Source organism: Pungitius pungitius, chromosome 10 (genome assembly GCF_949316345.1).
Source record: "Pungitius pungitius chromosome 10, fPunPun2.1, whole genome shotgun sequence".
NCBI classification, from domain to species: Eukaryota; Metazoa; Chordata; class Actinopteri; order Perciformes; family Gasterosteidae; genus Pungitius; species Pungitius pungitius.
The window spans coordinates 11,790,146-11,810,562 of NC_084909.1; the positions used below are offsets into that span (position 1 = coordinate 11,790,146).

A 20,417-nucleotide genomic window follows, 5' to 3' on the forward strand; every position below is an offset into this window, starting at 1 on the left:
ATTAACGCTCATTTACAGAGGTCTTAAAATAATTGCTAGAAGAGGCTGAACCTCTATTTCATTGGCGAACAAGCAAACATCTGCTAAAAGTCCTCTATTGAGAAAAGTATGCCCCACTCTCATCTTCAATATATTATTCAAACGAAGTTTAAAGTGTATAATGCACGAAGACTGCTGTATTTTATCACCTAAGCAGTTTCAGCGGACCACAATGCTTCTCAGAGTTTAGCAGTACACCATCAGAAATGATTACCCCACATTTTCTTATAGCATATGAATGCCATGAAAACACCAAAAACTGATAATAGTCCTCCTCTCATTATATACAGTCGTGCCTCATAATTAGCGAGTGCAATCAAGGAAATGCAATGTGATTTTAAAGTTATTCAGAAGAATCTCTGTCACTGTAAACTTTAGGACCATCACCTTTTCACTCCACTATACCTCCACCTGGTGGGTAACCGGAAGTATCACTGTTGAACATCTCCATACATAATGTAACAATGTTTACGTTCAATCAGATAAAAGACTAATAGCAACTAACGCTAACTAACTGTATGACTAAAATAAACCACCAATGCTGCAGTCTTCCCGAGTCATCCCGATGTCACACACAGAAACGAAACAAACGGCCCACTCAGGTTGCCAGGTTTGTTAATTCGCACCCATTTATGCATCTTTGAGATATCATTCTTCTAGTGGAATGAAATTGATAAACTTAGTATTGAAACTGGCTACTTTCTTGATTAACTCAAGGGGAAAATATACCTTACTTAAACCAAATAACCACAAATAGCTTCGCTTGGAAAGCTCAGGGAGTTCGGGGATATTGCACATGCAACCTGGCAACCCCCAACCCAAGCAAAGGGCGGTGAAACAAACGTTAAGAAGCAACTAACGGTTGCCTCGTTTGAACATTATTAACTGTATCCTGCACAAACAAAGAGTTAATTTTCTTTTTGCAGATAGTAATGGACAACAGGAGCAAAGTGATGTGTGTACTTTGCCAGAAGTGCGATGAGACGGAAATAACCGGGGCTTTATCGACAAAAGACGGAGTCACTGCTCACCAAAACTGTCTGGTAAATTTTCAGATATGTGTCATTCCGTTCTAGCGAGAAACATCAGCTAACGTTAACTATTATCATACCGGCAAACCTTTCAGCCTAATTGAAAATGAACGTGTGTTTTTACAGTGTGACCGTTGGTCCTCACTCTGTTTCTGTTTTGTTTTTGTAATTTCAGTTATTTTCTTCAGGCCTCATCTGCAAGTATCCCCCACAGTTCGACGATCTGTTTGGTTTCTCTGTGGCCGACGTGTTGAAGGAGGTGAAACGAGGACGCAAACTGGTAAAGATTCCTGACACTTCATGCATATTTATAGGCGTAATCTTCAAATGGTGTGCCGGACATTCAGCGCGCCTTTTGAAGTGGGAGTTTTCGCGAGACAACGGCCCTTTCTCAGTACTTGAGACGGCGAGAACGGACTTGCGTTCCCGCGAGAATAGACTCGAGAGACAGACTCTGGAGTCCTGACTCGCAGGTTCGGGAGAACGGTCATTTCCGCAATTGGAACAGCAGCTGACTTGATGACGTCACCACGTCAGCTGGTCTTGCTAATACGTTTTAATTTAGTTTTTGACTTAAATATTTTACTATTAACAAGCTTTTGTCTCATTTTCATTTAAAATTTGAAATGGTATATATAATATTGAGCACTATATATATATATATATATATATATATATATATATATATATATATATATATATATATATAATCAGTCATAAAATAAGTAGCTTTATCATTTTAGGAGGAGGAGGTTGGATACAGTAACAAAAAATAAACTATTATAATAAAATATTTGAATGCACACACACATACCGTTTGTTTTGTTACTCAAACATCAAGAGGCTGATAATCAGTGTAGTGGTCGTCGTACAGCAAGCTGCTGACCACACATCAAAGATCTTACAGAGAACTATACAATAATTCATATGTGGAATTATTTTATTCATTATTATAATTCCAAGCTTCAGAGTTTTTTTGAAGCTGAAGTTCTGCTGCCGATTTAGAGTCTCGATGACGGTGCCCTCTTGTCCTTTAATTAAAACATCGTTAGTTTTAATGCACAAAGATGGACAATAAACATGCTGCACTCTGCGGATACAGACAATACGTTAAAGTTACATTTAAACATGAAGTTATGAATCTAAACTCTGTCCTCAAACAGACGTAACCGGTGAACATCATCAGTCACCACATTAATACGTATGAAGACTCGTTATAGTACAGTTAAATCTCATGTATAACCGCTACAGAGACGTGAAAACCGGCGGAGCATTTCACAGAAGACTCGCCGAAAACAGGCTGCTCTCTTTGGGCTGAGATGAGTTGACCGCCCGGTGCTGGAGGGTCTGACGGTCCGTTAACTACACCTCACATCTCCATCCACGGAGCAGATTGTTACAAAAGCTGAATGTTGACAAACCGACCGCAGGAAAGTTGCTTTAACAACTAACTTCAGTCATAAAATTTCATTACGTTACTTAAATAAAGTAGTATTTATAAACTTCGACATAAAGTTGTGTTTATTTTCATCTGTCGTTGTTGCCTGTTGCTGAGGTGCAATGCATTCTGGGATATTTGGCTCTCACAAGAACAGACGAGCCTGCTCCGATGCATGCCCGGTAAAATGGGCGGGGCGAGTCACATCCGGGTATTATGACCGTTCTCGGCCAGATGCGGACTTTAGAATTGGAACAGTACTCGGGCTGCGACTGATGACGTTTCACGAGTCCACGAGAACAAAAGTCCACACAAGAAAGCATATTGAGAAAGGGCCAACAACAACATACGAAGCGGAAGTACGTAGCTTTTCACAGTAAGAGTTAATTAATGAATATAAATAAATAATCTGGTCCAATGGGATGTATGTTAGCGGCAGTAGTAGTTGACTACACGCGTATATATTTTCATTCCTCCATGTGCACAGCAATACTCGATATGGAATATAGTGGATAATGTTGGTAATAATATATCTAATAATATTGTTAAAATTATAGTTTAATCAACGTGTGTTGTGGTCGCACACCCGTTGCTGTATTGTGTTGCTTCAGTGAACGCAGAGCAAAGACCGATTAGGAGACGCAAAGTACACATGTTCACATCTCTACCAGTAGGGGGCAGAATACGTGTATTCAAACGATTTTATTTTTCTGTATTTAAGTTATTTATCTAGGTTGTTACAGATGTATTTAATGTTTATTCCATTTGATGTTTGCATTAGATGTGTTACAGATGTCAGATGAAGGGGGCCACTGCTGGGTGTGAGGTCAAACGTTGCAAGAAGTCCTACCACTACCCGTGTGCTGTGAAGCACAAAGCCACGGTTGTAGAGGATGCACACCAGGGGAAATATGTGTGAGTCCAACACAGCTGGTTGCATGTCCAAAATATGTCCTTTTCCTTTAAAAGCAGCCTTTAACGCAGTTTTTTAAATGAATCTTTTCCCTTTTGGCAAAACTATTGTCAGGCTGTTCTGCTTCCAACACAGTGAACCAACACAAAGTAGGTGCCCTTCCTCTGCTGAACACTTTTTCAGTTTTTAATGTGTTCCAATTGTTGAATTGTTTCATGTTCCAGATAACAATGTCTCTGTGAACGGACGTCCTTCCTCCGTCATTGGGTCCCAAACGTCCATTAGTCAGAGTGAGGCGGGACCATCTAAGGTTGGACGGATGGGAATTTCTACTATAATGATGGCAAATCACTTGAAACTTTAATCAGTTTATTAAAAACACTGTGGCAATGTAGCTTGCAGCAGATGTTACTCCTAGCAAAAGTCTTGTGTGCACAAAGTGCACAACTTTCTTTAGGAAGTAATGATATATGTTTCTTCATTGACGGAACGTTGCCTTGTCTGTGAGAAAACGGATAATATCAGCTTGGACAGTTTGACCACCGGCGTTAGGTAAGCCACTTCATATTACACATTTTTTAATACCCCTTTAAATTAACTGTTTCTATTGTGATAATTTTGTCATGTGTGTTTTCAGGTTATATTGTAACAAACATGCTCCTGCATCACATTAGATGAACACCAATGGTAAGTCCTAAGTGTTTTTTTCTTATTTTTTGTAAACTAGTATTTAAGGTTAAATGAGCCTCTTTTGAGCTTAAGTTGTGTACTCAAATGTACAGACATGATGAAGGCTGTGTTTATGTAAACACACCCTTCCATTGAATGCATCTTTGATATACCGCATTCATTAAAATGGTAGTTTACACTATATCAAAAAAAACATTTTTATTTGTAGCTAAATGGCTGATTTTTAAATGTCAAGGTGATGAATGACTCTTCAAACTATTCAGTAGAGCCATGATAGAATTATTTAAAAAATGGCCACCGGGTGAAGGTCCTTGATGGATGTTTTTATCAAACATAAGGCTTAGGGCTACCAGTCCCAGCCGTGGAGACATTGGCACTCTGCTGATTTTATGTATTTTCTTTTCCTCAAACCATTTATTGCCTCATCTGGACCCAGATACTTAAATAAGGTTTGATTTAATTCTGGAGGAACGTAGTTAATTAAAAGAGGACACGGCGACAGGCTGTTCGTCCCTTTAGAATGACTCTGATTCACGGCCGTGCACACGGTGTTATGAACAATCTTGCCGGTACGTCTTTCTCCTGCACAGGGGGTCCTACGAAGGTCAGACAAATGTCCGAGTTCAGCAGCGGCTCAAAGTCCTCCAGCGGTGTGAGGCCTTCAACTTCCAAGGTCCAAATATCGTCCATAGTCACCTAAAATAAAGCTTTCCAGGATGATTCAGTAATTGAAATCCTTTTGCTCTTGAAACAGAGGCGGTTGAGTTTCCCGGACAAGTAAGTGTGTGATACGTTGCATGCTGGACTTGCTCCTGGTTGATTGCCCTGTCAGCCTTTATACCTTCTGTTTGCTTCTTCAAAACTGTTCTTGCACGTCAAAAAGACACATTGTACCGTCTTCTTCCGTCCTATGACTTCTCTGCTCCTGTTCAAAGCCTCCCTGGATGAAGCGTTTATTGAGCGCAAGCGTTACAATGGCTGACCTGTGTCCCGCGTCACAGGCAGGAGGGGACCCCGTCCAAACGCAAAGTCACGGAAGAGGACTTAACCGAGGATTCTTCATGTTCAGGTGAAGGCCCTTCCATACATGAGAACATGTGACTGATTCTCTGGTATTGAAGCGGGTACCAGATCTTTTCAATTGTCTTTTGCTACAGATAGGAACGAGCCGGATGAGGATGCATTTGGCCCCATAGAGACGGACTCGTTCGAGGTAAGTCCGATCTGTTCATCAGTAACTTCATCACGAGCGGTGGAACGTGTTCAATTATCTGAAAGTAACTTGTTCTTTTCTTTCATTTATTGCTCCTCCTGCTTTCCCGACTGTGTCAGTTGATCGGGTAAGAACAAACCTGTGATGGCCGGAAATTAGACATAAAGGGCATTTTACATTGTGTGACCTTATTGAAGCCTCTGTTGTTTTTTTTATATACTGTTACTGTATACGTTAGAAACAGAAATATCACAAACTGACTAGTGATGAAACTCCGACTTAAACCGTCACTTATTGAATTGGCTCCTTTACCCAACATGCTATTCAGAGGTTACTTTCTTTTTACTTCTACATCTTCAACTATTATTAGATTGGTTGTATACTGTTCCACTGCTGTTTTTAGGAGGAAAAAAAATGGACTTTTTCTTGTTTGCTTTATTTATTTCATGGTTGCAGTGATTTAGGTTACATTGACATGCAGTCCCATACAAACACCACTACAAACTAAAGCTTCAGTTTCTGGTTAAATAATGCTTTTCACGTGTTGGATTGCATTTAAATGTACGGTTTATCTTTTTGTGTTGTTGGTCAGATTAAAAATAAGAGTCATTGTTTGTCATCCACACACAGAAATGACGGCGAGACTCCTGTTGGTTCCGCTTCAGGTGCAGCAGGCCATCACACCAAATTCTATGTACATACAATATGTGGCCCCCATACAAATACTTTGCCAACTCCTGCCGTCTTCTGTAGGACCCCCCACGGTGAACGGGACCACGGCTGGGCCCAAAAATGACGAGGACATAATCCTACTTTCAGTGAGTTGTTACATAACTAACCGTGCCTTCATTAACTCTTCCATTGATCAGGTCGGGCTCTAGTCTGGGGACTTGGCATTGACCCTACCCCCCCCCCCACTTGTTGTGCAAGGGACCAAACACATAATATTTAGATGAATTACCCATAGTCCTCCTGCTAGCGTTCCCTCATTCCTGCCCCCCCAACCCCCTGTCTGGTATGATGACCTCCCCACCTACCCCCACTCCCTAGGGTCATCAAGCACCCCCCCCTTCACCCCCACCATCTTGCTTTCAGTCTCTTGCCATCGTCAGAATCGATTCGCATACTCAAACAATAACGGGAGCCAGAAGGTCGCAGATGTTTCTGCATCCCACACAAGTAAACACACGTGCACACGCCGTAACTCTTTTTGTTACAATATGGAGATAATTATAAAATAATACATGCCAGACCATTTACTTTCTATGCATAGATACTGTTAATATTGCACAGTGCACCGGTACTAGAAAGGTACCGCGGTACCCTTACGTTGACAACTGTACGGTACGGGTGTCCATCTTTAATGTACCCCAACACACATAGCTTTTTGGTTTTTTTTCCAAACACATCTGTAAAATGATGGAATTCAGACTTATGGAAATAACTATGTAGTCATATATTCAGATACGTACAATAGGCCTACATAGCCGTGTATAATCAATGCTATGATTTTGTTTGTTTAATGTTTTCATTAGGGCTGTCAAATGATTAAAAATTTTAATCAAATTAATCAGAATTTTCAGTGGATTAATCATGACTAATCACACCTGAATCCTAACCATTTTTTCTTTCTGAAATGCATACTAAAGATAAATAACAGGACACAGATACATAATTATCATTATTATCATCATTATTATTTTTTACATAAATACATGTTATTGATATTTGATTTTTTAATTCATTTCAGAAAATAATCAAAGCAATGTTATTTGATAAGTCACAGACTGATTTCCCTGCATGGCTCTAGAAGGGTCTCGAGCCTCTGCAGTTTATCCCACTCTGCTGTGAGTTTGTGCTCCTGATGGTTCAGGGCTGCGATGACCAGACATGACCAGACATGTCAACCCTCCCGATGTTTCAAAGCCCCTCCCGAAAATCTCCCGGACCGACCTTTCTCCCGATTTCCACCCGAACAACAATATTGCTGCACCACCCGTCACTGGGCGCGCCGTTTCAGACCGAACAATAATAAAAGTTACACCTTGAAGTCGAGCGCGGCGATTAGAACGACTGGCGCTGCAAAGAAATCCGCTACCACCCCCCATTTCAGTGTGAAATATCCCCATACCTGGGAGGATTTAGATCGCATTGGCTTCTCTTCCTCCGCATGTTTCAGAACAGTATTACGGGTCTCTCCGATGGTCCTCTACCTCAGCGCTGCTCTTAGCCAAGCTCTGCTGGGCGGAGCTTTTTTTCTCTGTTTTGCTGCGCGAGAACGGGGAGGGGGGGGGGGGGGGGGTGCGGGTCTCTGGCGCAAACGACTTGCTGAACCTGACGTCCTGACATATGCCTGCAGGTGGCAGTAATGTGTTGTATAGGATGAAGTGCATTCCCTAGAGGAAGAGGCACTTTACTGACCTGGATAATTTGTCACACTGCGCATGCGTGAAATGCGTCAAAAAAATTGACGTAATTAACAACAAACAGCTGATTAACGCCGTTAACGCGCTATTTTTGACAGCCCTAGTTTTCATTAATATCTTGCTGTGGGCTAATACTAATGAATGAATGTAATTTGTTAAAAAGCTGGGCAGGAACAAGCTGGTATAAAGAAAACCTTACAGATGTTTTATTTATTACTATCATAGATAAATGTTCCAGTATCTTATCAAAAGTATATTATATTTTGGCAGGTATAGTATCAAAGTCATAATTTTGCCATCGTGACAACCCTAGATACGGTAGAATTAACATGTGAGTGATGGCTCTTTATTTAACACTTGAGCAGCTCGCCTCCTTTTATCTTTCTCTCTGATCGGCGAGACATCAAGTCAAAGCTCACTGAAGCTGCTTTCGATTGAAATTCCTTAGAGTCTGTGTAATGCGCGTATCACCGCTGGCAGAGCAGCATTAACTCAAGGTGTCTGCTTGCTGTCAGGACGCCGAGTCGGAGAGTCTGCTGCTCCCTGCTTCAGCCTTGAGTCAGTCCAAGCCGTCTCTGTACCCCAGTGTGGTTCTGTTGAGGACCAAGGTGGAGCCGGAACAGCAATCAGTCGAAGGTACCGTCTCCTACTTCACTGTTTGTTTCACCTCCAGAGGATAAGATCAACTCTCCTGTTAGGAAATAGGAATGGTACAATTTTTCAATTTAGTATTTAATTATAACCAGAAACGAGACTTGAGATGTGATTATTCAGTGTGTGCATGTATATTTTTAAACTAGTGTTCTCAACAATTTGTCGTATTTTCTAATTACGCTCTAATTACTTCTACTTTGGTGGAAATCCTAAATGATTGAATCCGGGTGAAGCCGAGGTGCTGAACACGCTGCTCTTCACAGGCAGCAGCTTGTTTTCTTGTTTGCTTGTTTTAAAATCCAACTAGAATTACTACATCTTATTTGTTTTTCTCAATATTCTACATGCATGCACCCGTTAACAGGTGGAAAAGGCTTTGTTATCTCAAGAAAATTAAACAATTAACTCGTATCGCATCTTGAGATAACACTAAAACCAGTTCGGTGTTCTTGGCTTAGTGGGCTACACAGCACACCCTTCACTCAGGGTTGGCCAGTATTGCTGGAAAAAAGGGCACCTGGATGAATATTTGGCATTGAAATGAAAATTCTCATTTAAGGACAGATTTTAAATTCCACCATCAGTCAGAGACACTGCCTGACAAATCATTATCTTTACCTAGTATATTGTGGCAACCAACGGGTGTGGGCAAAATGATTTCGCTTAGAGTCACGACTGGCTGCACCAAAAAAATGGTACGGTTTATTTTAACTTACAAACAAAAGGGAAAAGGGCAAAAACTGTTTTTCCTCTTTTGAGGGATCAGGTCACTCGGTCCAACCCCGCTGTCCGGCCTTCGGTCTCCTCACTGCAGAAAACACACATGTCCCAAAAAATGCCCCGGCATGACGCCAGCTCCTGCTCACGTCTGGTTCCCCTTGCTGTTGGAATGGTTGGTCCTTTATAGTGTGGCCAACCTTCATCAGCCTCATGAGCCGCAGCTGGGCCGCTCGTTGTCTCCCCTTTTGGTCACCTGACCTGGGTGCTGATCTCTGCTCCTGAGCAGTCTTCTGAGGTGATGTCTGGGGGCCTGCACCCGTGGGTTGCCACAATACATTAACTTGCTGACAAAACTTGTTATTATTATTGAGGGGAGTGAAAAGTTATCAAGAAATTTACTTTCCCGGGAGAAATGATTCGTGGTCTGAATGGGGCTCTCACTTTCTGAGCCATCGTTTGTATGAAAATATAAAATAAGGTAGAATGATACATTATGGTTTACTGTGCATGATCACTAGTCGATATACACACCCAAAACAGTTGTAAACACCTGCACATAAAATGTACAATGTACTCTTGCGTGTAAGTGTACATAATTTGCTAAGCTTTACAACAAAGAATGTGTGATGTGAGCCATTTAAATGTCATTTATTAATAACTTCCTTTTCAGGGTCCAGTCCCGATAGAGGCTCCTCTGGGGGCTCCTCCCCTCCTCGCCACTCTGAACCGCTCTACGTTCCCCGCACGGCCGCGGTCACCAACTCGCCCGTTGACACCGCCGGTCTCCTCCTCACGTCCGCCTGCCCCACTTTGGCGCCTCCCTCTTCCCTGAAGCCCGGCTTCGACTCCACCAGCTTCTGGAAAAGCTGCAACGCGGCAGGATGCACACAGGTCCTCTTCACGGGTTTCCTTAACGAGATGAACGAGATCTGCAGCAGAATTCAGTCGGACCGGGCCAGCAGGGAGGGTGAGTGACCACGACAGCATCCGTCTTCCCCCGTAGGCATGTTCCAACACAAGCGCTCGCTCCGCTCCCCACAGATTACGACCACGCACTAACAGTGATGACTGCTTCTGGGAAACTGCCAGCGCTCGTGGCCAAGCAGCAGGAAGGTGTGTTTTGTGTAAAGCTTCTACTTTTGATTTGCTAATAATCATGTGAACATTGGTTTGGTATTTTGGAACTGAAGTATATGAAAAGGTTAAGCCTTTGTACTGACTGCTGGACCTCAGCAGGCAGATCGGTGGGATGCCTGTTGGTCCTCGGGTTGTCCCACACAGATCCTCCAGCAGGAGGATGTGGTGGTATCGATCAGTGCAGCCTGAGGTCCGCCCCATCGCTGCTTTCATTCAGTCAACCGTGTTCCTCTGGTCCCAGTGGGGACAATACGGCATACTATACAATGACCTTTCATTACTTTATTATGCCACTGACTTCTTTTAAAATCCTAACATTGGAGTCTGTCAAAGTTTTACTTTAGTACTACTTTAGGGAGCGAGCTTATGCTTGAGGGATGCAGTAGAAAATTAGCCATATTGCTTTATTCATTTTAATTAGTTGATTTTAATTAAACCCTTTGCAGTCAGTTTTTGATGAGCTTAAAGTTTTAGAATGCTGAAGTCTCATTTGAGATTCAAGTCTACAAGCATCAAACTTCAACAAATGAAGCACTGACTTTTGTGATCATGATACAATCAGAATTTCTAAAAGGAAAACATTGTTTCCACAGAGTTACAGAAGGCAACAGCTGCTATGAAGGTGGTCGCCTCAGCACTGAGGATGTGAGTCTGTATTTAAGTCCGACTGTGCCATTTAATCTTTTGTACAAATTGTCTTCCCTTTTTACGATCACCTAATATTTAAACAAAGGTATGTGGAAATCAAATTGTACCTCATGTGTAGAGAAAATACAATTACAGCCCAGCTTTGAGTTGTCAGAGAAACAAGTCTGATGTGACAAGTTTACTGTAAATAGGAAATCAAAGAGCTGAAATAATGTTGTTTTTGGAAAGAATTTTCTGCATTCTTAATTCACAGCAAAGTCCATGTGGTCTGTTTTATTAATCAAAGATGAATGAATGTTGTTACAAGAGTCAAGTTGTTGCTGTAAAGATATGTGTCTAGGAATCTTTTTTTAAGTCCAATACACCATGAGTCTTTAAACTATTCCTACATGATCCTCAGTAGGGTTGGGTATCGTTTGAATTTGAACGATTCCGGTTCCCAGCGATTCAGATTCTTTCAAGAGGCAGGGTCAATAAAGTTTAAGTTTAAGATATTTTAAATGAGCTAGCTAACCAAGGGTCTTTCTGAAGGAAATAGTCTGACCTTCTCCATCAATGTTAATTCTATGAACTTTTTTTTTTATGCACTTTCCTCAAGAGATCTTTATTTTTGAAACCTCACAAAAACACATCAACAGATACTGCAGGTACTTAAACGTTACCTTGCTCCCACTTATGGGCTAATAACCCATGGAGCCAGAAGAAGAGGCAGCGGAGGACGGTCGGTGCAGCGCGTCACAGACGGGGCACACATAGGGTGCCAACTCTCCCAACCTCAAATCAGGGACACTGACGGCATTTTGCCAAGTTTTCGGTTTGTTTCGAAAAGTGTAACCACACGTTCGATCGCTCTGTTATGCCAACACTTCCGGTTGATGTTCACCGGTTTCTATTTCCGGTCGGCGCCGGCGGACTGAGAATCAAAACTAGGAATCGAATTTTAAACAGATTCCAATCGATCCTCGATACCCAAGCCTAATCCTGAGGAAATGTAAAGCGACTCCAACAGAACGATACCTGTTGATAAGTGCATGCAACTTCAAGATGACTCCTGATTTGCATTTTTATTAATACAAATCTATGATTGCAAAGGACACTAAAACTTGCAATTTATAATACTCAAATAAAGACATTTTTGTAAATTCTCACCAGTTTCACATACAACTTTGAAAAGTCGAGACCCAAGTTAAGCTTTTTCCTGTAAACAGATGTTTAATGACTCTTCCAGTTAACACCAAGGGAAATAAGTTTTTTTCCATGTTATGGTAGCTTTGGAAATGATATTTTCCAACATTAGGAATTAACAAATTTACTGTAGCTTGCAGATAATCAATTAAGGCTTGAACCAGTCTTCATACTCTCTCAAAGTGCAAACAGCCTAATACCTGAAAACTGATTCCATGGGGAACATCCACAAGATGTGGATGACTTTTTGTAAAGAGGAACAAAACCAAACTTCAAGCAAGTGCAAACACAAAAGTAACCTCAATGAAACTGATCTCGGGAGACTGGCAGAAATCTTTTAAGACAATAGACAACTTTATCAAGTAAAAATATGCCTCATTTCAAGTCCTGCTTTACACATTGTGTATAAATAAATGGGCAGTGAGGCAAACTCCTACTGTAACTGAACAGTACTGCTTCAGCATGCACACTGCCTCTAATGAGATGAAGAACATGATTTGACAGCAATAGTCTTCATATATAGCACCTGTCAGTGAAGGCCGTTGCAGTCGACTGGGGGTCCTTTGAGGAGTCACTGCCGGAGTCCCCCGCAGCGTCCCCAGAGATTTAGGGTTAGTCAGTTTTTGAAGGCACCGGAGCGGCTGGCCCGACATATGAAATCTTTGAGCAGGTTGCCATCAATCTGCCAGAAAGCGTCGGTCTGGGTCACTTCAGTCAGGTGGTTCACACAGAACTTAAAGCAAAACTCTTCCAGATCCTGAGTTTAAAAGGGAAAAAAACAACAAAGGTCCTGTGTTCTTTAACAAATAACGAGATGCTTGGAATAACTCGTAGGTCTTATGACCAGCCCGAGTAGCTCCGACTGTTTGTACTTGTTTTGACTAAACATTAAAGTTTTTGTTTCACATAAAGTCTGGAATGCATTGTTGCAGTGAACAATGACTGTTTTAATGTACCTAACTGGAAAGTTATGATCATTCTCTTTAATTCAGACCTTTTGAAATGCGTACGTACAGGTGATCGTTAGGATTGTTTGGGGACGGACCTTTGCATCGTAGCGCACAGCAGCAGACAGCAGGGAGAAGGCGTTTTCAGCCGTGATTCCCCTCTTGATAATATGCTGACACAGCAGTTTCAGGCGGTTCTCACAGTACGATGTGGCCAAGTCCAGCAGCCCTGATGGAGCAGAAGCACAGACATCAACACGGAAGGCCTGAAGACGACCGACTTACGAACCGAAGTCAGTAAAGATAAGGCTGTGTGTGTTTCTGACCGATGGCGTCCTCGGGAGGCAGCTCCACATTGTCTGTGTAGAGGAACTCGAGGAAGGAACGGTACACTGGGTAGGAGAACTGGTCTATTTGAATCACCTCTTTCATGTCCTCATTCCAGTGGGACTGGAACATGGATCTGAAATGTTCACACCTTGCGAGACAGAAATAATTTGTTCATTATTTTATATTTTCATCACGTCAACCATCAGCTGCAAGAGAACCTCCCTGACCTTATTTTGAGAAGGGCTTTGTGGACATGGATATATTTGCCGTCGATGCAGAACTTGAGGTCGGCAGTGTCTGGGTTGTCAAACTCTTTCTTCAGAGACTGAGCCACGGTCAGGAAGTCATCCGGCTCTGCAGAGACAAAACACCCACAGACAAACTCAGGTATTAAGTTAAGAGATGTAAAAAAAAAGTAGCAGGGATTTGGATTACAACTCAAAACACAAAATGACCACAGCGTTTTCATTTTTTTTTAAATGATTCATAACAATAATTTACAGTCAAGTCAAAGAAATGTATTTTGGCACCAACAAGCCATTTACGTCAAATCGTGCTCAATCTGGCATTACAAATATTTGGATCTATTAAATCATTTCTGAATTAGTGCCGAGCTACATCAGGTCAGCTGACCTTGAACAGGAGTGTGCATTGATGTAAATAGCATTAATTATAGCTGATGTCATGGAGCAGAAAAACACGCCGAGCGGTAGAAATGATAATATGTGTGATGTGATCGATAGAATTAGTTTGTGTGATAGTAGTTATTGGAATAGTATCTGTAATATGAATTAAACACATTGTATATTTTGTAAGTCATTTAATACTGAACACAGGACATCAATTCATGATGTAATGCTCAGCGTGAGGGAAGGATGCTTAAACCTTCCTTTGTGGATTTTTTTCCTCCGCTCAAGTTTAGGAGCAAAGGATGTTGTAGGTGTACAGATAGGAAAGCTCTACATGGCACCCAGTTGATTATATGATATAAAATGATTATTAAGAGTAATATTACACATTGGATGACATAATGCATGCCATTTAATGTTTAGTTGAAGAATATTTAGAATATTTAGAACATTTAATCATTAAATGTTAATAAGTGAATAGACCCCCTCTCACCCTGGACATGAACTGTTTGTGCCCCTTCCATCCGACAGGAGGCTGAGGTCCATCAGGACTAAGACCTCCCGCCACACTAACAGTTTCTTCCCTACGGCAGTCGGGCTCATCAACAGAGCCCGGGGCCCCCCCTGACTGACTCTCACTCTCTACATGCACATACACTTTGTCACTTTCACTTGTCACTTGCTATTAGCTGGCACACTTTATCTTTATTTCTTAACTTACTAGTCCATAGGTTTAGCGTACTAACCCATAGCATATATTTTATTACTGCACTACTCTGTTGCCCATTATTGTACTGTCTGCCGTCATGCACCAACCCCAAGTCAAATTCCATATATGTCTGACATATTACGCCATAAACGTTTCCTGATTCCTGATAGGGATTGGTCAGGTAGGGAATTCAAGTTAGGCCATCAGATGGAGCCAGGTGGGAAGCTCCTAAACTGCTTGGAGGCACAGACAAATGTCACAATGACCAACCTGGGAGGAGCCATGTTTAAATGTGCAGCCAATCACAGACAGCTGTAAAATGATGGCCACAACCCATAGGTTTGGAAAAGCTTTGGTGGAGAAGAGGAAGGCAGAAGCCTCCTGTGAACCACTATTGATGGTCATGTTAGACTGGTGAAGGAGGTTTCTCCATTACGCTATGAACAACGTATTTGCTTGTTAGTTATTAAATCCTTTTTTAATTTTAAACTCAAGCCAGTTGACTCTTTTCTTTTCACCACCGGCCACGACAGGAAAAGAGCTGAGTCTTTGTTCTGCTAATGGACCACACACTTACAGGGACATTTGAATATCCCTTCATGTCAAATAAATAGGGAATCAAATGGAGTTTTACCTTTCAACGACATTTCTCCAGAAAGGAACAACAGCTGGCTTTACGCTAGCGTTAAAATTCTCATCAGTAATACAATGTCAACCGGTTATGGCCACCTGTGTGGTCTTTTAACTAGCGCACACATTCGCCTTACCCATGGAGAGAAGCCTCCACATGACGGAGGGCGCGGCGAAGCATGCGAAGACGTCATCGGTGCAGGTGAAGTGCGTGAGATGAGGCAGCACGATGGACTGGCCCCGGCACTGGCCCCACATGTACACCTGACCGCTCTGAGTCTTGGCGGCCGATGTGTGAGTGGAGTGACAGGCAGCGACCTCCACAATCCTGTCATGGGGTGTGAGGCGCAGGAGGGAGTTAGCATGGAGGACGTAGGGGGGGGCAGCATGTGAGCCGGGGATCTCGCTCACCTCTCTTTCTCGGCCATGATCTGGACAGGGCTCAGCTGGTTGCTCTTGTTGCCCGTGCCCAGCTGTCCATATGTGTTGGCACCCTAAGCGTAGAGCAGCCCCTCGTCTGTCAGTGCCAGGGAGTGGGCGTAGCCGGAGACAATCTGGAGAGGGAAACAAAAACTTTAGACGAGACACCGACTATTCGAACGCCCCAGATTCAATACACAAAATGTTCTCACAACCAGGCCTACTCAACACAGACAACTATAAAGAATTTATTCTATTTAATCTATTTTGGTTCACTAAAAGGTCCCAATGCAGTGTGCAGCTTTTCTAATGTGAGGAATGTATTTTATTTAAATAGTTTTTCGGGTTGCTTTTTAATAATCGTCCATCATTGTGATGGAGGAAATAAAAAACACAATATCACTTACTTTTCAATCAACGAAAATAGAATAGAACCCTTTGAATTACTCGCATGTGAAATTCCACATTAACTATATAGAACAGGAATGGAAGTATTGACATTTCTGTATTGAAATTAAAATGATATGGCTGGATTACAGTCATACGATGCATTAACTTCCAGAGTGAGGGTTTAATCTCACACCTGTTGCACACATAAACCCTGGAGAGCTGCAAGGCGACAGGGAGTGAGCTGGTTCCCATTATTTCCAAGTCCAAGCTGTCCATTCCCATTGTAGCCCCAACCGTACACCTGCAGAGACGTGGAGAGAACGTGAGGGCTGTGGCAGCCAGAGATGGACAACATGGTATTTGTAGCTCCAGGAAAGTCACTTCTCCATTTTCCACTACTGCCAGGGATGAGTTCTGCCCACAGACGATGCTGACGGCCACTTTGCTCTGCAGCGAGCTGGACACTCTGCGGGGGGTGGGCTGGTTCGCTGTGGAGCCGGAACCCACCTGACCACAGTTGTTGTAGCCCCACGCATACACCTGGCAGACATGGGGTTAAAACGGTTAAGTGAACGGTCAAATATGCTGCATCTCATCATTAATTCTTATGACGCATCAATTATTATATGTGCAGCAGCCAGGCTTCTTGATACTATACCAATCCACAAATTTGAGATTATTTCTGGGAATTTCAACTCCAAAAGAATGACACCCAGTTGTTGTATAACACAGCAGGATAACAGCACATTACAGTATAAAGCCGGCTGTGTTTTCCAAGATTTCAGCTCAGGGGGATCAACTGCTGCTGTGACTGGAGTTGGAGCCCTCGGGAAGGTTTGGCCAGAGCCGAATCACATGTAGTCACAACCGGGTTTTGAACAGATTATATTTCTGCTTTGTCGTAGACACTCACTTCTCCCAAGTCAGTCAGAGCCATCGAGTGGTGAGAGCCACAGGCCACGTCTGTGACTTTCTTATTGAGCAGATTGGCAGACACGAGCACTGGAGCGACCCCTTGGTTGGTTGTGCCGTTTCCTAGTTGGCTGTAACCGTTATGACCCCAGGCGAATAGCTCTCCGTCTGAAACAGAGATTAGTCATCCAGCCGCATTATTTAATCCAACTGTGGACGAGGATTAGAGGTGGTGTGCAGCTACCCTCCGTGGCCAGCAGCACGTGGGGTCCGCTGCCGTAGCTCAGGCGGACCACCTTCCTACCACTCAGGAAGTCCAGCTTCTTGGGCACGATGCTGCTCTGGCTGTCCCCTGTCCCCAGACAGTTGCTGCAGTTCAACCCGAACACGTACACCTGGAGAGTTGGAAGGGGGTAAATCAGATCAGTGATAAGCAGGGCTAAGCAGACACAGTCTCCTTCAGCTGAGGAGGTTTAGGTCACATTCCAGGAACAAACATTGTTACTTGGCAGCGCTGATAGGAGAACACACAGCACTGCTACAGAGAGGTGACAAGCCGGGCCATTCAAGATCAAACACATGGCCGCCCAAACAACATCTTGAGCCAGAAGCTCTTGAATTCACTTTTATTTGGTGTTCAAATAATTTTCCGATGTGATTTTCAACAGCAAACTCTTAAATTATCTTCTTTTGGCCACTTGAGGGCAGCAGAACAAGCCTCAGACACAACAGACATATCTTTGCATTTTTTAAGTTGTTATGTGCAAACAATGAACTACAGAGTAATACAGACAGGGAGCAATAGAATCATACTGGAACTCTGACTGTAAAGCACTAAAGCAGCAGAAAAGTCCACTTTGGTTCATTACATATTGTAAGCATGAGGTCCTATAACTACAAGCCCCAATAACGATGACCAGTGAAGACAATGACTTTGCCTGTTTTTTTCCCCTGTGGCATCTCACCTCGTCATCTTTGGTGATGTAGATGGCCTCATTGGCGGACATCCCGAACACGCTAGCTTTCCGTATGGTGGACAGCTCCTGGTTCCCCATCAGGCTGAACACGGGCCATTTGGTCACATCCACCATGGCGTATTCAATGTGTCTGTGGGATGAACCTCAATCCAAAGCCAGCGGCATGGACAGGGCGGCCAGGGCTGCTGTAACAGGGCTTTGGAAATACAGCCAGAGAGCGTCAAAGACATTTGTCCACCTAGAGAAACATTATTTCAGGTAATGCACATGGACACCCTAATACGAGTTGAGAAGAGAAGAACTTTTACATTTGACACAAGGTTTGACAAAGTTTGAGAAACTTGTGTCGTTTCGTAGTCTTTCAATACCTCTGGATAAACAGCATTCTAGCACACACAGATGTTCAGGAATGGGTTGGGCATGTATCCAAAAAGCAGCAAAATATGTGTCTGAATCCACCCACGGCACTCACAAAATACCATTCTACTACTGCTTTTTTCTTTTTTTAAAAAGATGTACATCATGGGATTGGAACAAGTGGTGAGAACACTTTAATAGCTATACAGTAGCTTCTATTAATACTAAGGTGGGTTAAATATAGACGCTTAATCTCACCGTTGGGTGAAACAATGTGAAAATAGTGGATTCAAGCCTATAAAATTATTAAAATTATTTTTTGTAAACTTGAACTAATAGCATGAAAGACAGGTGGATAGCTGCCTTCTGAAGTTACCCACTCGAGCTCTCCACGCAGGACATTGCAGTGTATGAGGAAATATTGATCGAAATTCATGGATGTTCGCCCTCATGTGCGTTGAAGTAAACATGTCCTAACGTCAGTTCACTTAGTGAGGTTCCCCCTCCCCCGGGAGGCCCCTCACTCAGTGAGGTGCCCCCCTCCCCCGGGAGGCCCACCACTCAGTGAGGTGCCCCCCTCCCCCGGGAGGCCCACCGGGACCATTGTTACCGAGGCGGAGCTGACGCAGCACGTCGAGATGAGCGGAGCCGCTGCTGGACCCATCGGGTCAACAAAAGCAGCCCGAAGGGGAAAAACAAACAGCTGTCGAACAACTGCCAAAGCTACGGAATAATAATATGAATGTCTTCCTCAAACCCACCTGTTAAAATAAAAATAAGTCCGCTCCGTTACCGGCTCTGCTACGGAAACACGTTCTGTCCATCAGCGGGTTGCTGCTGGAGCCGCCGAGCTCAGCTGCAACTAGTGATTATTTGCGGAAGCGGGAAGAAGGGGAAAAAAAAAAAAAGATAACAATGTCACGTGATTAATAGACCAAAATAATCGATTGCAGATGGTTTAGGCAGATGGACCAGCCTGAATACAGTGCGCGAGGCTGTGGAAGGACAATTTCATCAGTTATGTGAAGAAATAGTTGTACATAAAAAAAAAAATTCTATCAAATTGCAGTGAGTAGTACTATATTAATTGACCCATATTTTTCAACTATTATTTAACTATTGGAAGTTTAAATTGCTAAATTGAATGAATGAATTACTAATGTTAACTCCAGAGTTGGTACGATGCATCAACAGCCTGCCCTGGGTTTACATTAATAGAATAGATCATTCAAATAACTTTAAATCAAATACATTCCTGACCAAGCATAAAATCAGCTATTCAAATTGGAACTTTATGAAGCATTAGATTATAATCCAGGAACTGATTTTTTTCTTTGGGTATTGCATAATCAACCCACCAAAATACAACTAATCAAATTGCCACACCATAAGCCCCATTGAGGGTACTTTGAGGACAATCAAGAGAAAATCATACCACTGCCCAAAATGATAATATATACCCAATAAGTGATGAATGGTTCCTAAACTATCTCTGAAGAAGATATTTAGGCAAATGACAATGAGGCTCAGATTTCACCTGAAATGAAAAGGCCCTGGAAAACAATGAGTACTGAACACAGATCCGACAGTATATTTCAAATCATAGTGAACTGAAGACAAATTCAAGATTAAGAACATAGGAGCAAATACAGGAAACCATGCATCTTTTACATTACCACTCACACAGCTTGAATTTGACTAACTGTATGCGTGAATCACAACACCTGAAAGCACGAACGAGCCAATGGCTAAACAGCAAGTTTATTTTGGTTAGGATCAGAAACACAGATAATGTCCTGACAGGGAGATCATCTTGAAACACCCTAACTGAAGTATGGTGATTCGTGATGTTCAAGAGCTAAATGAGTGAGAGGAAATGTATGTTACAATGTTCAGTGAATTAAATCGGAGGAGAGCAGTAACTCTCAGCAGAGAGCAGCATTGACCATTCCCATAGCAAACAGGAAGACCTCAAAACGCTCCAGTTGCTCAAAGAATTGTTTCTATTCAATAAAACCTAGT

The 20,417-nt window shown here is 42.6% G+C and overlaps 3 protein-coding genes across 6 annotated transcripts; 2 read left to right on the top strand and 1 right to left on the bottom strand.

The window, feature by feature from the left end:
• Positions 1 to 857: 857 nt before the first annotated feature.
• On the top strand, positions 858 to 5,991 carry LOC119229285 (PHD finger protein 6). Of its 3 annotated transcripts, XM_062565020.1 has the most exons (11): positions 858 to 1,082; positions 1,246 to 1,350; positions 3,290 to 3,423; positions 3,536 to 3,570; positions 3,646 to 3,731; positions 4,096 to 4,108; positions 4,702 to 4,784; positions 4,866 to 4,888; positions 5,113 to 5,180; positions 5,269 to 5,451; positions 5,955 to 5,991. In XM_062565020.1, exons 1-10 carry the CDS (start codon positions 972 to 974, stop codon positions 5,445 to 5,447), a joined length of 837 nt encoding a protein of 278 aa, XP_062421004.1. In that variant the 5' UTR covers positions 858 to 971; the 3' UTR covers positions 5,448 to 5,451; positions 5,955 to 5,991. The 3 variants fall into 3 exon arrangements, 2 of the variants coding, with proteins under 2 accessions (XP_062421004.1, XP_062421003.1); XR_009956991.1 differs by lacking the exon at positions 5,955 to 5,991 and having other exon boundaries at positions 5,047 to 5,180; positions 5,269 to 5,329; XM_062565019.1 differs by lacking the exon at positions 5,955 to 5,991 and having other exon boundaries at positions 5,269 to 5,465.
• On the top strand, positions 5,873 to 13,290 carry LOC134132812 (uncharacterized). Of its 2 annotated transcripts, none has more exons than XM_062565022.1 (6): positions 5,873 to 5,989; positions 6,078 to 6,142; positions 8,266 to 8,386; positions 9,795 to 10,091; positions 10,166 to 10,237; positions 10,855 to 12,057. In XM_062565022.1, the coding sequence occupies exons 1-6, from the start codon at positions 5,884 to 5,886 to the stop codon at positions 10,908 to 10,910; spliced, it is 717 nt and encodes a 238-aa protein (XP_062421006.1). In that variant the 5' UTR covers positions 5,873 to 5,883; the 3' UTR covers positions 10,911 to 12,057. The 2 variants fall into 2 exon arrangements, with proteins under 2 accessions (XP_062421006.1, XP_062421005.1); XM_062565021.1 differs by adding an exon at positions 13,111 to 13,290 and having other exon boundaries at positions 5,890 to 6,142; positions 10,855 to 10,906.
• On the bottom strand, positions 11,338 to 19,283 carry LOC119229170 (RCC1 and BTB domain-containing protein 1-like). Its single transcript, XM_037489350.2, is given in 12 exon segments — positions 11,338 to 12,851; positions 13,140 to 13,270; positions 13,368 to 13,519; positions 13,599 to 13,725; positions 15,477 to 15,667; positions 15,751 to 15,893; positions 16,343 to 16,450; positions 16,531 to 16,689; positions 17,063 to 17,229; positions 17,306 to 17,456; positions 18,027 to 18,276; positions 19,157 to 19,283. Coding segments are annotated over 11 exon segments (1,596 nt in total). The 5' UTR covers positions 18,153 to 18,276; positions 19,157 to 19,283; the 3' UTR covers positions 11,338 to 12,710.
• Positions 19,284 to 20,417: the final 1,134 nt, after the last annotated feature.